Source organism: Apus apus, chromosome 4, assembly GCF_020740795.1.
Source record: "Apus apus isolate bApuApu2 chromosome 4, bApuApu2.pri.cur, whole genome shotgun sequence".
In the NCBI taxonomy this organism is placed as follows: Eukaryota; Metazoa; Chordata; class Aves; order Apodiformes; family Apodidae; genus Apus; species Apus apus.
The window spans coordinates 34,861,137-34,875,727 of NC_067285.1; the positions used below are offsets into that span (position 1 = coordinate 34,861,137).

Genomic DNA, 14,591 nt, shown 5'->3' on the forward strand with positions numbered 1-14,591 from the left:
TGGTGGGTGGCTCCTGGTGAGCCAAGAGAGCTGGCCAGGGACACAGTTACTGGTGACGGTGGTGGCATCGTGATTGTCAGCAATCCCTTTGGGCCATCAAGCTTCTTCCACAGAAGCTATCACAGCTGAGCAGCTTGGGCTCCTCTGGGCTTCATTCAGGAGTGGGAGCACCGTGTGGTGAAGGACTGGGAATGTGGGGAGAAGGGGAGGAGGCACAGCCAAGCAGAGAAGGATGCAGGATGAGAGGCAGGGCTGGAGGGTGAAGGGGAAGGAGCCGACTGCACCCTTGGCTGTGGCACTGCAGTGTCTTCATGAGGTTTTCTGTGCGAAGCTTCGCAGTGTGTGGCTCTGTCCTGTGTGTGCTGGGAGGTGTGTGGGGAGCCCCCCCTGCCCCCCAGCCTGCATTACCCATTTTCTGCTTCACTTGGAAGCAACCAAAGAGCTGCCAAGGCCAAAATTTGTTGCTGCTCTCAAATGGGTGGGGAGTGCGTTTGAAGGGACCGTTTGTAGAAGGCAGTCACAAATCACCTCAGCAAGATTCCATTTCATGGATTCCTCTTTTTCTGGTGACTGAGATTCCAGTGAGGAATGGGCACTTGATGGGCTGGGAATTTCATGACTTTTCCAAATGGCTTCATGGCTGCTTTTCCAAGTTGGGAATATGGGTGTGCATGTGTGTGCGTTAGAATAAACAAAACTGTTTCTGTGACAGAAAGTAGGTCTAAGTGGAAAGAAACTTTTAATGTATTATCTAACCATACATGAAAGATAGATAAGAGAAAAAGCCTCCCACTAGCATTGCTGTTTGTCTCCTGGTTCTGCTGATTCACGTCTGCATCAGGACCACAGGCAATTTCCTGCTGTCGCTCCTCTGTTCAGGCAACCCCTGCTAAATATACTTGTTTTGATAAAACAAAAGCTGGAAAATGAAATTAATTAGCTGATGCCTTCTGGAGAGGCAGCTGGGGTTTTTCTGTCCGTGTGAAAGGGATGTGGGGGAGTGGTGGAGGGAGAGATGCATTTCCTGGCTTGTGTCAGTTATCATTTGGTTCTTCCTGACAGATTCACATGAAGCAGCCTTTCTGCTCTGCAGCTTTTTAGTGAAATGATCTGTAAGAGTAATGAGGAGGAGATGCCATGTGAATGGAGCAGCCTGGGAAGGTGTTCAGTTTGCCGTGCAAACAGGTCTGCTATCTCTCACTGCCCTGTGGCCATTCCTCCTCTCATGTGCAGGGGCTGCCTCCTAGGCACCAAACAGAACCATTTTTCAAAGTCTTTTGTCTCTCCCAGGTTTACCTCTTGCTTCCATCTGTCTCCTCTGTCAGCATTACAGCCTGGACATGAAATCAAAGGCCAAACTCATCTGAGAGCCAAGGGGTTGCTTTTGGCTGTTTAACCTGCCACCCACAGAGCAGATGCAAAATGTGCTGCAGGAGCTAGCAGGGTGTGGGTGAGAGGACACCCTGCTGCCCCCCCCCAGTGCTCCCCAGGGTTCCACTAGCACTGCCAACCAGTGCTCAGAGCCCACGCTGCATCAGGGCTGCAGGGGTGTTCTGGCTGGTGCCACCTCCTTCTCTCTCAGGATGTAAAGCCAAACATCTGAATGCTGGATGTCCCAAGGGTAAACGCCTGTGACCTGCTCTTCTAGTCCCTGCTTTTCCATCCTCAGTGAAAACACAGGGATTGCTGCTTGGAGAACCATTACTTGGGCACACTGGCCAAATGGGTTGAGCATCAGCAAGAGCTGCAAATAATCCTGCCAAAACCACAAAGGCCACAGGAAGCCATCAGGTGAGCACAGTGTCTTCTTGCTGCCTGTTCAGAGCAGGGTGGAGATGAAGCTGCCCCAGGGTTTGTGCATTGACCTGGAGAGCCCCGTGGTCAGCTGCCCCTCCTGCTGGGTAGCAGGAGCAGCACAGAGGGGAAGTGATTTTCAGTTGGATGCTGAAGTTTTGCTGTAGTTCATCTGCTGCTTCTCTCCTACCCAGGATCATCCGGTGGATTTCTTGAGTCACCGCCACCAGTTGAAGGTTCCAGAGTTTCCTTGAAGAGCTGCTCATGGAGTTTTTCAGATTTATCACAGCTAAACCTTGTAGTGAAAATTGCCCTTATTCAGTAGCTGCCCTGCGTGCAGTGGTTTGTAGTGTTTTGGGATGAGTGGTGGCCTGAAAGTGTGAGGAAATTGGGATTTATATTAATGATGTCTTCAGTGTGTGGAATAGATTTTGTTCAGATACCTCTTATTTCTCCAGTGTGTGTCATCATCTGTCACCAGTTGCTTGGCCTGGCTTTCATCTGGTGTCACCTCAACTGTAAAAGGCTTTAAGATGTTCTCCAGCCAGTCAGCTATTGAGTGTAGACAAGAGAGCTTTTTTTTAAATGGTGTCATTTAATCACAAGAGTGTGCTCACGTTTAAAACTGGCAACAGGAACCAATTTCATTTCACCAACGAAATGCAAAGTCTGGGGAGGTGTCTGGAAGGAGGAAGGTCTCCTTCCAATCCCTAACCCAAACAAGATGTGTTTCTGACATGGATACTCAGATGGTCTGTCCAGCCTCGTGCTCTGATAGGCACACGCTGCAGTGAACCTTGGCAATGTGCTGTTCACCCTCCAGTGGCAGGAGCACAGCTAGGAAAGGATGTCATTGCACCTGAGCAGTGTAAATTAAGATCCTCTTCAGTGAAAAACATCCCAGTCCACCTCATGCAGTCACTTCCATTTTCCTGGTCTCAACACCTGTGGGCTCTTGTTTCAGCCTGTCTGGGGCCAGACGAAGGTCTCGTTGCTGTTTGCTCTAAAGCAAAGATGACTGGCAAGAGCAGGAATGCAGGGCTTAAATCATTTATAGCTCCATGCATGCATTTCAACACAAACTAGAAGAAAAGCAACAAAGACAGACTCTTTCCATTCCTGTTAAGTCATCTGTAGCCTGAGCTTTGCTGTGGCAAGTGGGAGAAGACAAGCATCACTGTGTTTGCAGAAGATGCTGCAGTTATTTACGTGGCATGGCACGTGCTCCCAGTAGCAGCTTCTTTTCAACCAGAAGCAGGGGTGAAAGCTGCCTGCAAATGTTATTTCTAGATGAAATTCCAGATACTGCTTTAAATCCCACTTTTGCATGCCATGAAAGCTCCTGAGAGCAGATGGAAGCATTAACCACCTTCTAGAAAGGATGTTGGCTGAGGCTGCTGATGGCTCCGCAGCTGGTGGTATCTCTGCCCCACAGGGGTGGCATGTAAGCCCTGCCACCTGAGGGATAAGCCTCCAGGATTTTGAATCTCTCATCCAAGGTGGCCATGAACCTCCTGTTTCCCTCATGCAAAAAAAGATGGAGAGGGATACCCAGCCAGTTTGTGTGAAAAGGGATCCTGAGGGAAACACTTGGTTAAACAATATAGGAGGGAACTAATTAAATAGATGCAGCCTGGATGACACTGCAGAAGCTTCCTTCACTGCAGCTTTCTCTCCTGAGACTGTGGGAGAGCACTGTGGGTTATTGCATTTCACATCTCAGGACCTCAGTTGCTTTCTGCCCAGATGCTAATCGTGCCTGTATCACAAACACTTCAAGTCCCTCTCGTGCTTCCCAAATCCCAAATGGTTTTAGGATCCTCCAAGTGTTTAAATAAGCAGGGTTGTCAGGGTGTGTAATGATAGGATGGAAAATGTCAGGGATGGGTGTGAGCAACGTGCTGAAAGGAAATTTCCCCCTCTTCTGTCACTGGTGGTGGAAAAATGTAAATACTGCCCATGGGCTGGGACCTCCAGGGGCTGGAGGAACCCAATGCCTTGCACTGCAAATTGGAGAGGGAAGGGGCAGGGGGAACTGAGATACGTGTGTCTGAGGCAGACAGACAAGCGAAGCCCCTTGTTGATGAGCAGTGCTGCATCCTGCTTCCCTTTCCTGATCAGTCTGCAGAGAAAACTGGCATCTGATGGTTCAGGCTGATGGACTTGGAAAGGGGTGAGGCTGTTGAACTGCAGCTGTGGCAGGCAGCGCTGCCCTGCGGCCACCGCCCGTCTCCCTCTGCCCAAAAGCTGTAGTTGATGTGTGTTGCTTGGCCCAGGTCCCCCCATCCCATGCCAGAAATCACTGTGCTGAAGTGTCTGAGGGGGGATGCTGGGCAGCAGGCCTCCTGGAGGCCGGGCACCTGCTCTTCCATCACAGTTCATCTCGCTCTTCCTCGCTGCAGATGCAGGCGCTTCTCTGGCTGTTCATGAAGGGCCGGCAGCCCAGGGTCCAGACGGCGTTGAACACTGTGTCTGCCACGGATTCACAAGCTGCCAGGAGGGGAGAGATCAGGCAGGTGAGCAATCGGGCACCCTGGGAGGTGGGGGAGCACCCTGAGTCCTGCACTGAGTTGTGTGGTATTTGCAGCAGGAAGCATGAGCTGTCTTCTCCTCTCTGGCTATTGCACCGTGATTGATCCAGAGGTTCCCTTCTGCTGAGCTTGGGGGCTCTTTTCTCCCTGGGGTGGCAGCAATCTGGCACTAACTTCTCTGCCCCCTACGTCTCCTTTCTTGCCTCTCCCAGGCTTTTCTGGGATGGTGCATCATTTGGGGCACTGCAGGTAGTACTGTTTACCAAGTGGATTTCCCAGAAGACCTCCACAGTACTCTCTTTCCTGGCTCCCTCTCCCCTCAGCTGCCTGTAGCCACAACTCGCCAACCTTTTCTGCTTTTTTTGGGGAGTTACAATGCCAGCCAGCCTGGAAAATCCTACTGCAGTTGCAGCAGCAGAGCTGTTGATACAGTCTGCCTGATTGCTAGCCCCTCCCAAAAAAACAAGCCCAAACCTGCTTGCCAATAAATAAATAGGTTAATATCAGGTCTTTGAGGGTTTCCTCACTGGCACTAACGTTGTGTGTGCCTTATAGATTTGGGAAAGCCCTGCCTTTGGGCCTGTCTCCTCCCATCTCACAGAGCACCTTGTTCTGGTCCGTGCTGCTTTAGGAGTTTTCTGGGTTGGAGAGGCTGCAGTGAGTGGGAAAACCCAGGCTTGGCTGAACTGGCACTGCTGCAGCTGGGGTGTTTGTGCCCACATGAGGGGAGTGCAACTGCTCTTCCCATGTCTGCTATCTCTGATTCCCAGTAACTCAGTGGAAAGGATCCCAGATAAGAGTGGAGGAGGAGGACTGAGTGACAGGAGCTGCTCAGAGCAGCCCTGAGGACAGGGAGTGGCAGGCACTGAGCAGAAGGCAAGGGGAGGGAGGAGAGGATGACTTGGAGGTTTTTTTTCATGTTAGCCAGGCTTTGACTTCCTTCACCATACAGAACAGAGATGCTGGAGGAACCTAGTTGTAGGTGACAAAAGGCAGAGCTAGCTGTGTGGGTGCTGCTCCACCTTAACTCCTTAGGGCCAGTCTTGTTGGCTTCACTGCTGCAGGCAGGAAGGAGAAAGGAGGGGTCTGAAAAATTGGCAGGGGAAAATCTGAAGAGATAGGATTTGGGTATCTATCCTATCTGTAGATAAGGGTGACCATGACAGACTGGCTGTACTTGGCCTGTAGCACTTATATCTCAGTCCACATCTTTGTTTTCTCTTGCTGGCCTGGACACTCTTTCCAAACATTTATCTGTGACCAGGTAGAAAGGCCTCTGCACTAGTACCAGTGTCACACAGACGTGCCCCTGTGTCCTGATCAGGCTGCACCTTTGGAAAACTAATGAAGATCTGCCTGTACCTTACAGCAGGACACCAGCAGTGGGGGTGAACCCAGAGGGGCTGGCTGTGATGTGCTGTGAGACACTCAGCAAGTGTTACTTGGCTTTGGGAACAGGCTCTGAGCTCTGCCAGTTCTCAGGCCAGAGCTCCTGCAAATATCTGTGAAAACTGTTTCAACTGACCCATCACTAGAACTCTGCTAGCATGAGGGGCTTCTGAGGAACCCAGGTCTCCCTGCAGTGGTTCAGCCACCCCCCAGGCTGTGGTCTGTCCTTGGTGCCATCATGATCTGTGAACCAGATCCCAGAGAGCCCCTGACCCTGGCTCCCCCAGTTTGTTGGCCCGTGGCCACATACAGGTTTCAGTGGGGGACTTACTGGTTCTGGAAGGCTTTTTGGTCTCCTGTGAAGGTGTTTGAAGTCTCAGGGAGGGCATCCAAGGGTTGAAGGAATTGCTTCTAGGCTGTGGGGTTTTTGTTGTTGTTTGTGGGGTTTTTTTTCCCTTTCCCACGTGTGTTTTGGAATGTTTTCCAAATGTAAGTCATTTTATGTCTCCAGGCTTGGGACAGAAGTGTGTGTGGAGGGGGCAGGTCTCGATGTTCCCTCTCATCTTTGACCCGCCTGTGACGAGGGCAGGACAGATCTGCTCCTCCCTGCTGCAGGAGTGTGCTGCTTTGGGCCAGAAAGGTCTCCTGCCCACAACCTCCCCCCTTCCCTGCCATCACGAGTTCCCACCAGAGGGGGTGTGAGCTGGGCAGCCCTACCTTCCACCTTGGAGACAAAGCCCAGGCTGCGCTTCAGGTCGGAGCAGATGGAGTGGAGGCACCAGCGGAACTTGGCGTCGCAGCGGTATTTGTTGGCCCCGCAGGTGTCGTAACAGATATCCAGCTGGTTACAGCACTTGGTCATGGCAGGGATGCCCAAATCCAGCTGGGGAAAGAGAGGAAAGGCGTGTCCCCTTGGCTGCAACTGGGTGAGGTGTTGCAGGGCCCAGCTGGCTCCTTTTTCCAGAAGCTACTCCCGATAGCCGGGGCAGGAGAGGGCACACGCGCTTCTCCCTCACCACCTAAAGAAAGTGGTGACAGGTCCAATGCAGGGTAGAGCACATCCCCTTCTCTCTGTCGTGGGGGTTAAACTCGGGTAGAGAGGTGGGAGATGGCCCTTCCAGGACCATTTGCTACTGCTCATTTGCCAGAGCTCACGGGGGAGCTTCCTGTCCTTGCCAGGCCCCTTTTCTCTTTCCTCCTTTTCCCACAACCTGGCGAGTCTGGTTGCTTGGCCTAATGATTCTGCTGTAAATATCTTTAAGGCTTTATTTCTCAGACATGCACTTGTGAGGCCAAGGACAAATGCAGCTTGGGTCAGGGGAGTTCTGCTTGCTTGGAGGTAACCAGCAAGCTTAGCTAATTAACCACGGTGGTGATGGGGCAGAAGGGCTTGACTCCTGGAGAGACTGGACTCGTTAGCTTGTTACAGATTCTTCATGTTTTTGGCTTAGGAGATTACTTGTTTCATCATTGTGCTCAGAACTCACAACCACCTGCACGAAGAGGAGGCACTGCAGAAATGCCCACAAGCTTTGCAATGGAACATAGTTTAAGGAACTAATCTAACATGAAAAATGGGCTGTTTTTTCAGAGCAGGAATCTGCCTAATCACTGCAGCAATAATGCATGAGCTAAACAGCAATTCCTGCTGTTAGAGCCTGCTGGGAGTGCTTTCCCTGGTGATTCCACTATGATTTCATTAATTGCCTTTACAATAACAAATGGGTGCAGTACTAAAGCCTGCAGGTTTGTTTCAGTGCTTGGCAAAGGCAGAAAAAAGCATGGGAGGGGTAGAAGGGCCAGGTGTGGAGAATGCATCCAGGTGTTACTGTTTGCAGGTCTTGCTGTGTCACTGAGCTGCCCAGCACTGAACCTGTGCCCTGTCCTGTCACAAGGGGACAGGATTGTTCAGGACCTTGATAAAAAAAGTCTCCACTCTGGTGTTTTGCTTGGCCAGGCAACCCCTTTTCTTCTGCTAGTGCCCACCTGCTCAGGAAGCTTTCTCTTTTGGTACCTACTGAGACAACCAAGAGCAACAGGCAGTCCTTGGTAAATGTGACTCCTGTCTACATGATTCCTGTTTCACTGCCACCAGCAGTTGATGTCTTAATGTCTCCCTGACAGTCACTCAGCCTGACATGTTCCCCTTGCTTGCCATCACCAGGCAGACATGTCTTCTGGCAGCCCCAGGAGCAGAGAGCTTGTCCCCTAACACCCCAGAAGTGATTTTTTTTTCCCTCCCCAATATTTTTAGTGGGTTACTGTGATTAAGGAATCGCATCATTTGGGAATGGTGAGTGTGGTAGTACATACACTTTCGGGTACCTTGAGCCCCAGAAAATAGGAGCTACAGCCGTTGGGTTCTTGGGGTTTGTAGTGAGGTCGGGGCATTGGAGCCTTCCCTGAGGAAGAAAGGAAAAATGTTAGGAAAGCTGGTCTTCCCAAGAGCAGCACCAAAAGGCAAGGAGTGACAGGCTGCAGCCCCAAACTCTCCACTCTCCTCCAGGAGCTGCAAAGACTGAAGGGTAGATCCCAGAGCTGGCTGAGCCACTGCTCCTGGCAAGGCTCTCCAGCCTGGCTTAGCCTGCACCTCCTCTGGCACCACTACTGGAGCTGCGTGTGTGTGTGTGTGAACTGGGTCCCTCCAGTGCCTCTCAAACATTGAATCTGGTCTGAGTCCAGTCCCTAGGTCTGAGCTTTTGCAGTTGAGCAGCCCTCTGTCCTGGAGCTAGTGCCTCAGACCTCCCAAATATCCTAGAAGCTTTTTCACATGCTTCTTGTGACCTCTGCATAGCTGGGATCACCCAGCTGGGTTTTTATCTCCTTCAAGAAGCTACCAGCTAAACTACTAGCTTAGCAAGGGCATTTCTTCCTATCCTCAGTTCATCCTCAGAGTGTTGCTGTGCTGTGGATCTCTGCAAAATTGAGCTAGCATGTCTGATCTTGCTCGGAGCAGGAGCTCTTCCTGGTCCCTGTGTTCCACATTTGGCAAATGATTCTGTCCCTTGATTTCAGCCCTTCCTTAGCAGGCTTCTTAATGTGCATAGAGAGCAAGAACTTCCTCCTTCAATCATTATTTATCCAATGTAAAGAGAGTCCAGCAGACAATCAGCCAACAGCAGCTTCAGCAGCAATTTAGTCTCGTTTACTTTGCTTTGAAGGTGTGTGCAGACCCTCCTGCCTGCCCACCAGGCCTTGTGGTTGGCTGACAGAGTGCTCTGGGTGAGGAGCTGGCACCCAGTTGTGGGGTGGTAATTGCCCACGTGGAAAGGAGATGTGTCTGTTCCCTGTCTGATTCTCTTTCTCTCATCCCTACCTCAGCCCCCATCTCCATCTAACGTAAACATCTCCAGTTTGAGGAGGACAAGCCACCTGGCTGCTTGTGTGCCTTGACCCCACTGTGCCAGCAGCTTCTCTAAAGGTGGGAAGAGGATTCTCCCCTGGAGAAGTCATGGAGACCACCCCTCGTGGAGTCAGATTTCTCTGTCCTGTCCCTTGATATGTGTGTTCAGTGCTTGTTCTGTCTCTGTCCCAGCTGGATTTATCAAAGGGAGATCTCAAATGCAGAGCGAGGTGTTAAAACAAGACATTTGAACCCTGCTCTGGGAAAACTGCATAAACTGTGTGAATGCTCCAACAAAAAACATGTCAGTTGAGCCTTCTTTAAGTCCATCACCTCCAGGGTTAAGTTTCTGCTTCCCTGAGCATCACTAGAGAATGTATCCAGACACAAAATAGATGTAATTTAGCCCTTCAGGCAGGGTTGGGTTCTTTTAAACTCCATTTCCACTGTTTTCTTCTTGTCAGCACTGATAATCATTTAAGATGCTTTTCCCCTTACTTTCTGTCAGGGTACCTCCAGTACCAGTGGTGAATAGAGCCATAAATCTGCTGTGTTCTTGAGAAGACCTCACAGCCAAACGCCTCCAAAGGTCTTAGGTAGGAGTGTTCTCAGCACCTTCTCAATTAAAAACTGCCAGAGTGATTCTGTTGAAACAACAGCTTTGCACCAAATGAACAACCAGCTGAAATCCTGTCCAGCTGTGAGAAACCAACAGCCAGTTTGCTGCAGCCCTACAGAAATGCAGCCTGCACCAAGGAGTTCGCTCTCTGGAGGCCAAGACAAAGCTCTCCCCCTGACATTACCACCAGGTGGTGGCATTTGTGTGGGAAGGCATTTCTCAGGACAGCAGTTCCTGCTGTGTTTCTACCTTTTTTGGCTCCTTTTGAGTTGGTCAGATCTGCTTCGTGCTCCAGAGGTAATTTTCTAGTGCAGAGAGCATTGTTATTTTGAGCAGGTGGTGCTGAGTTGCCAGCAGCCAAGGAGCAGAAATCAGTTGGTTGCAGCACACCATCATTAGAGGATTATCTATCTTCACACCCAAAGATAACTTCAGTCCATTCAGGTGTGCCAGCACCAGGTCATTTCTGAGTTCCTGACACATGATACTGGTTTGGTGGTGATAGAAGGAATTATATCTAGATTGGGCCTGAATCTATAACCCAAAGCTCCCAAGCAAAGTAATGAGAGGAGAGTTGCACCCAGGTCTCCATGCAATTCACAGCCTGGTTGCTCTTTTGGAAGGGGATGAGACTTGGGATTCAGAATTCAAATGTCCCTGAGCTGAGGTAGGAGGCAGAGGAATGTTCCAAATCCAAGGTGGGTATTGCAGGATGGGGTGAAATGTTAATGACTTGCTTGGAATTCTGACAGCACGTTGTCAATTAATGGGAGAAGATGGCATGTCAGAGTAGGAGTGAGACTGGGGATATGGGTGTAACTGAGTTTTCAGAGCAAACCCTTCCATTAAGCTGGAATTTTAGCTTGTCTTAATGTCTTAGAAAGTTGTCCTGAGGAGAAAAAAAAGTCTCGGGTGAGAATTGTGGTGATCAACAAAACATGGAACTGCCTTCATGTAGGAAACCTGCCCCCCTTCTCTCTGAAAACCAAAGCTTAAGAATTTGTGAAGTGCATCTTTGTGAACCCTTTTCTTGCCCAGATAAAGTCCAAGACACCACAGCTGACCTCTCTCCCCCATCTTGTTTTCTAGCTGGCAGGAAAACAAAAGCAAAGCAGAAGTAACAGATGCCCCTGCCTCTGGATGAGCATCCACTCAGGGTTCAGCTCATCACTTATTGCTTGCTCATCCTTACAGGCCTGTCTGTGGTGGGGAGGGGACTTGGTGGGTCACACTGGCTGTTCCACCAGGGGCCAGTTGTTGTCACTCTGCTGGCTCTGACAGCTGCAGGCACAGCAGCACCCTGGAGAGCCCTGCTGACCTGCAGAAGCACAGCATTGCTGAGGAAGCCTGTTCTTCAGAAGAAGACACACTTCAGGGCACTGCCTGCTTGGCACGGCCTTGGAGGAGAACTGAAGCTGAGTTTCTAGTGGGAAGTGAGTTTCCCTGATGCATTTTCATATCTCCAGGTTGTTGTAGCTGTGCCAAGAGGCTGGAAAAGAGCCAGCTGGCTCTAGAAGAGTTGCTGGTGATGCAGGAGGTCTCAGACACTGCAGTACTGGTACACTGGCAGGGGGGAGGGAATGTATTTCTTGGTGAATTGATGTTCTCAGGGCTCCTTGCTGTTCTGAGTGGTCCATTGTTACTTCTCTGCCCCAGGGAAGCAGGCTTTGGGCAGATTGTCCCATCCTTGCCACAGCCTTTTAGCCTGACTTTGAAGGCTCTATATTCCCACAACCTGGATGTGCCTCCTCATCTTAAGCCCCTGGGGCCCAAATGCTGGGCAAAACATTGAGGTCTTGCCTGGCCAGGCAGCTGGAGGGATTTACTCCCAGTTCAGGCTGTTTACTCCCCCCCTGAGATGTCCACAGAGATTTTGTAAGGAGGAGATACTTGCCAGTAAATGCTGGTGTAACCCTAATGTCCTGATTTGAGGGACTAATCCATCAAATTGTGTCCAGACCTCACTAGCTGCTGACAAATCAGGAGGGTCTCACAGCCGGGACAGCCAAGTGCTTCGTGCTCAGCTGAAGATGGATGTGGCAATCACAGGTGAGTCCTGACCTTTATCTCAGCAAAATAAGCTATTTTCAATGTTTCTGGGCTGAAATTATAGGAAGTAGAAAGCATAATTTTTGCTTCATGCCCAGGGGAAAAAGCAGTTGGGTCCTGATTCAGCAGCAAGGCAGTTAAGATGGTTTGTGTTCATTCTTCTGGGCACAGACACCTGGTCCCACTGGTTTGGGATCCTCCCCTCATCCCCTCCACTTGCAGTGTCTGTGCTAGAGACCAACATAGACAAATGGTCCTGGAAAGGTCCAGCCAGGCCCTGGGAGGTGCGTGGGCAGTGTTTCAATAGTGTCCTCCTTCAGCCAGTGATGAATGGGTTGTTCAGCAGAGGATGAGAGCAGGGCTAACAACGTGCTTGTCTCTTTTCTTTCCTAGGTAAAGCATTTCTCAGTGAGAGGCAGGATGCTCTCAAGGAGCTTATGCCACTCTGTGGAGACACTCTGCCCCCTGCCTGGAGCACAGGGACAGAGAGAGAGGCAAGGAGAGCCTCAGGATGTGCCCCAGAGGGGCAACTTCTCCAAGACTTGGTGAGTCCTGAGACTGCCTGAAATGAGCTCTCAGTACCAGCCTTCCCAGCCCTGCCTGGGGCACTCTGCAGTCCCAGCCACCTTGTGCCCCCTACCAGGGTTTTCAGTCCCTGTGTTCAGAATGGCAAGTCCCTTTCTGCTCTGAATTTGGAGTGTGGTGTGGGCTTCAAGGGAGGTTGTCACACACCGTGTGGGGCTGCCACGCTGTGGGCTTGGGGACAGGCTGCCTTGATGGGCAAAATGGCCTCATCCTGTGTGCTGGGGCCATGCTGTGGTGTGCATGGGGGTCTCCTCCCCCTGGCACCCACACTGAGCCCCACAGAGCAGGGGTGGCCCTCCCAGGCTGCTGCAGGGAGGCAGCCTCGGCCAGGGACTGCCATGGGGCCTTGGGCTGAGGGACCAGAGCCCCTGTGGGGCTGAGGTGATGGCCTGAGATTCCTGGCTCCCCCCATAGGTCAGCGGGGCTGAGGTGCCTGTGCACAGGGCCTGGGGAGCAGAGCAGAAGTGGCAGGAGCAGAAGGACAGACACACACACACATCTTCCTGAGATGTCACCCCCTTCCATCTGTCCCCCTGAACAAGCCAAACTCTTCCTTTTTGGTAAATCCCTCTGAAGTCCCAGGCGAGCAGCAGCTGCCCCGTTCCACCTGAAGGACAAGAGGTTCCTCCATGGTGAGAGCAGCTCTCATTTACCTTCCTGTTATCTCCCCTCCTCCAGCCCATGTCATTAGCCAACTCCCAACTGCTGAATAATGAGACTCCGAAGGTTGCTGAGATTAGAGCCCCTTGGGACTCAGGTCTGCACAGGCTGCTTGTCCTCCCCTCTGGGGCCTCCCTGCCTACCCTCCTCCTTCTCTCCAGGGGTCCAGGCTGTTGGGCAACCTGCTGAACTGTCTGCCCTTCCTGTCCAACCTGTGTCCCCTCCTCCTGTCCCCTTGCACACAGCACAGCGGCTTCAGGATCAGGCTGCTCTCGGTGAGAGGGAAAGCGGAGGGTTCACTGTCCCTTTGCTGGCACTAGCAGGGACTCTGTGACTCCCTGCAGGGACTTCTCTGTGCCGAGCAGTGCAGGGGGCCAGGGCAGGGATGGTTGTGGTCTCGGGGACAGCGTGTGCTGCGAGTTTCCATGAAAGAGGGGAAAGGGCAAGGAGAGAGGAGCCAGCAGGGTGAGGTTCACTTACCGTATCGACATCGGTACTGGCAAACGCCGTTTTTTTCCCCCAAACAGTTCCAAGACAGAGTCAAAGTAGCTGTTAACTGTCTCAAAGCTGTCCCGGATGGCCCCGATGCCCCAGTCTGAAGAGGGTGACTCTGCCTGGGGAGCTGGGTGGACGGGGTTCTCCTTGGCCTCCTGGGTGCAGTGCCCTAAGCCCAGCACCAGGCACAGAACCGCTGCCCGGAGAAGCAGCCGCATCCTGCGGGGCAGGGGCGGGCGCTGGAGCCCTGCTCCAGGCAGATGAGCAGGAGTGGGAAGGAGCTGTCGTGCCTAGGAGGCAGGTGAGCACCCCCCCCCCCCTCCCCTGGACTTTAAACACTGGCCAGGGAGCCAGCATGAGGTCACCACCAGCAGAGAGCAAAGTGCACCCCGGAGGTTTGGGCCAGGTTGGTCTCGCGGAGAGGCGCCGGGGCTTGGGTTTGCACAATCCCGCTGGAACAGGCCCAGGGCCTCAGCTTCCCCAGAAAAGGGGCTGTGGGGCAGGGTTCTGCCCGCCCAGGTTGGGTGGCACACGGGAGACCCACCCAGGCACCCCAGGGGCTGCCCCACTCCCTCCCCAGCCTGGTGGGAGATGAAGAGTAGCTCCTTGTCCGACACTTCTGCGGAGAGCGCCGGGTCCTGCTCTGCTGTGGGGCCTCCCAGGGATGGATCCAGCAGCCACGAGTAGTTTGGGTTTAGAAACGCTGCGTTTGGGGCAAGCCCTTGGCATGTCCCCTCCTGTTTATAGGGCCAGTGAGGTAGGGGGGTGTTTTTCTCGTGATGGGACTGCTGAAGGCTGATGGTGGTTGTCTGGTTGTTCTGGCTTTCCCGAATTGGAGGGAGCAGGGAGGGGCTGGCACTGACACCTGAGCAGGTGAGGGGCACGAGGGGGAGCTGGAGGTGCTGGCTGTGGGGTGGGACTGGCCCGAGGGCCAGCACAGCTGGTGGAGGCTTCAAAGAAGTTACTCATTAAAAGAAAACAACCAAATGAACACCAACAGCAAAGACAACGCAAACCATTGATAAAAGAACGTGGAAGGGGGGAAGGCTCTGGCTGCTCTGGGAAGGGATTTTTTGGATGTGCCCCAGCACTGCTGTGTCTCTTGGGAACAGCCACTCTGCAGCTG

General features: G+C 52.2%; 1 protein-coding gene across 1 annotated transcript; it reads right to left on the reverse strand.

The window, feature by feature from the left end:
* Positions 1-716: 716 nt before the first annotated feature.
* PLA2G12B (phospholipase A2 group XIIB) lies at positions 717-13,775 on the reverse strand. Its single transcript, XM_051618105.1, is given in 5 exon segments — positions 717-4,284; positions 6,432-6,597; positions 8,028-8,116; positions 13,451-13,484; positions 13,486-13,775. Coding segments are annotated over 5 exon segments (606 nt in total). The 5' UTR covers positions 13,684-13,775; the 3' UTR covers positions 717-4,165.
* Between the last annotated feature and the right edge of the window lie 816 nt (positions 13,776-14,591).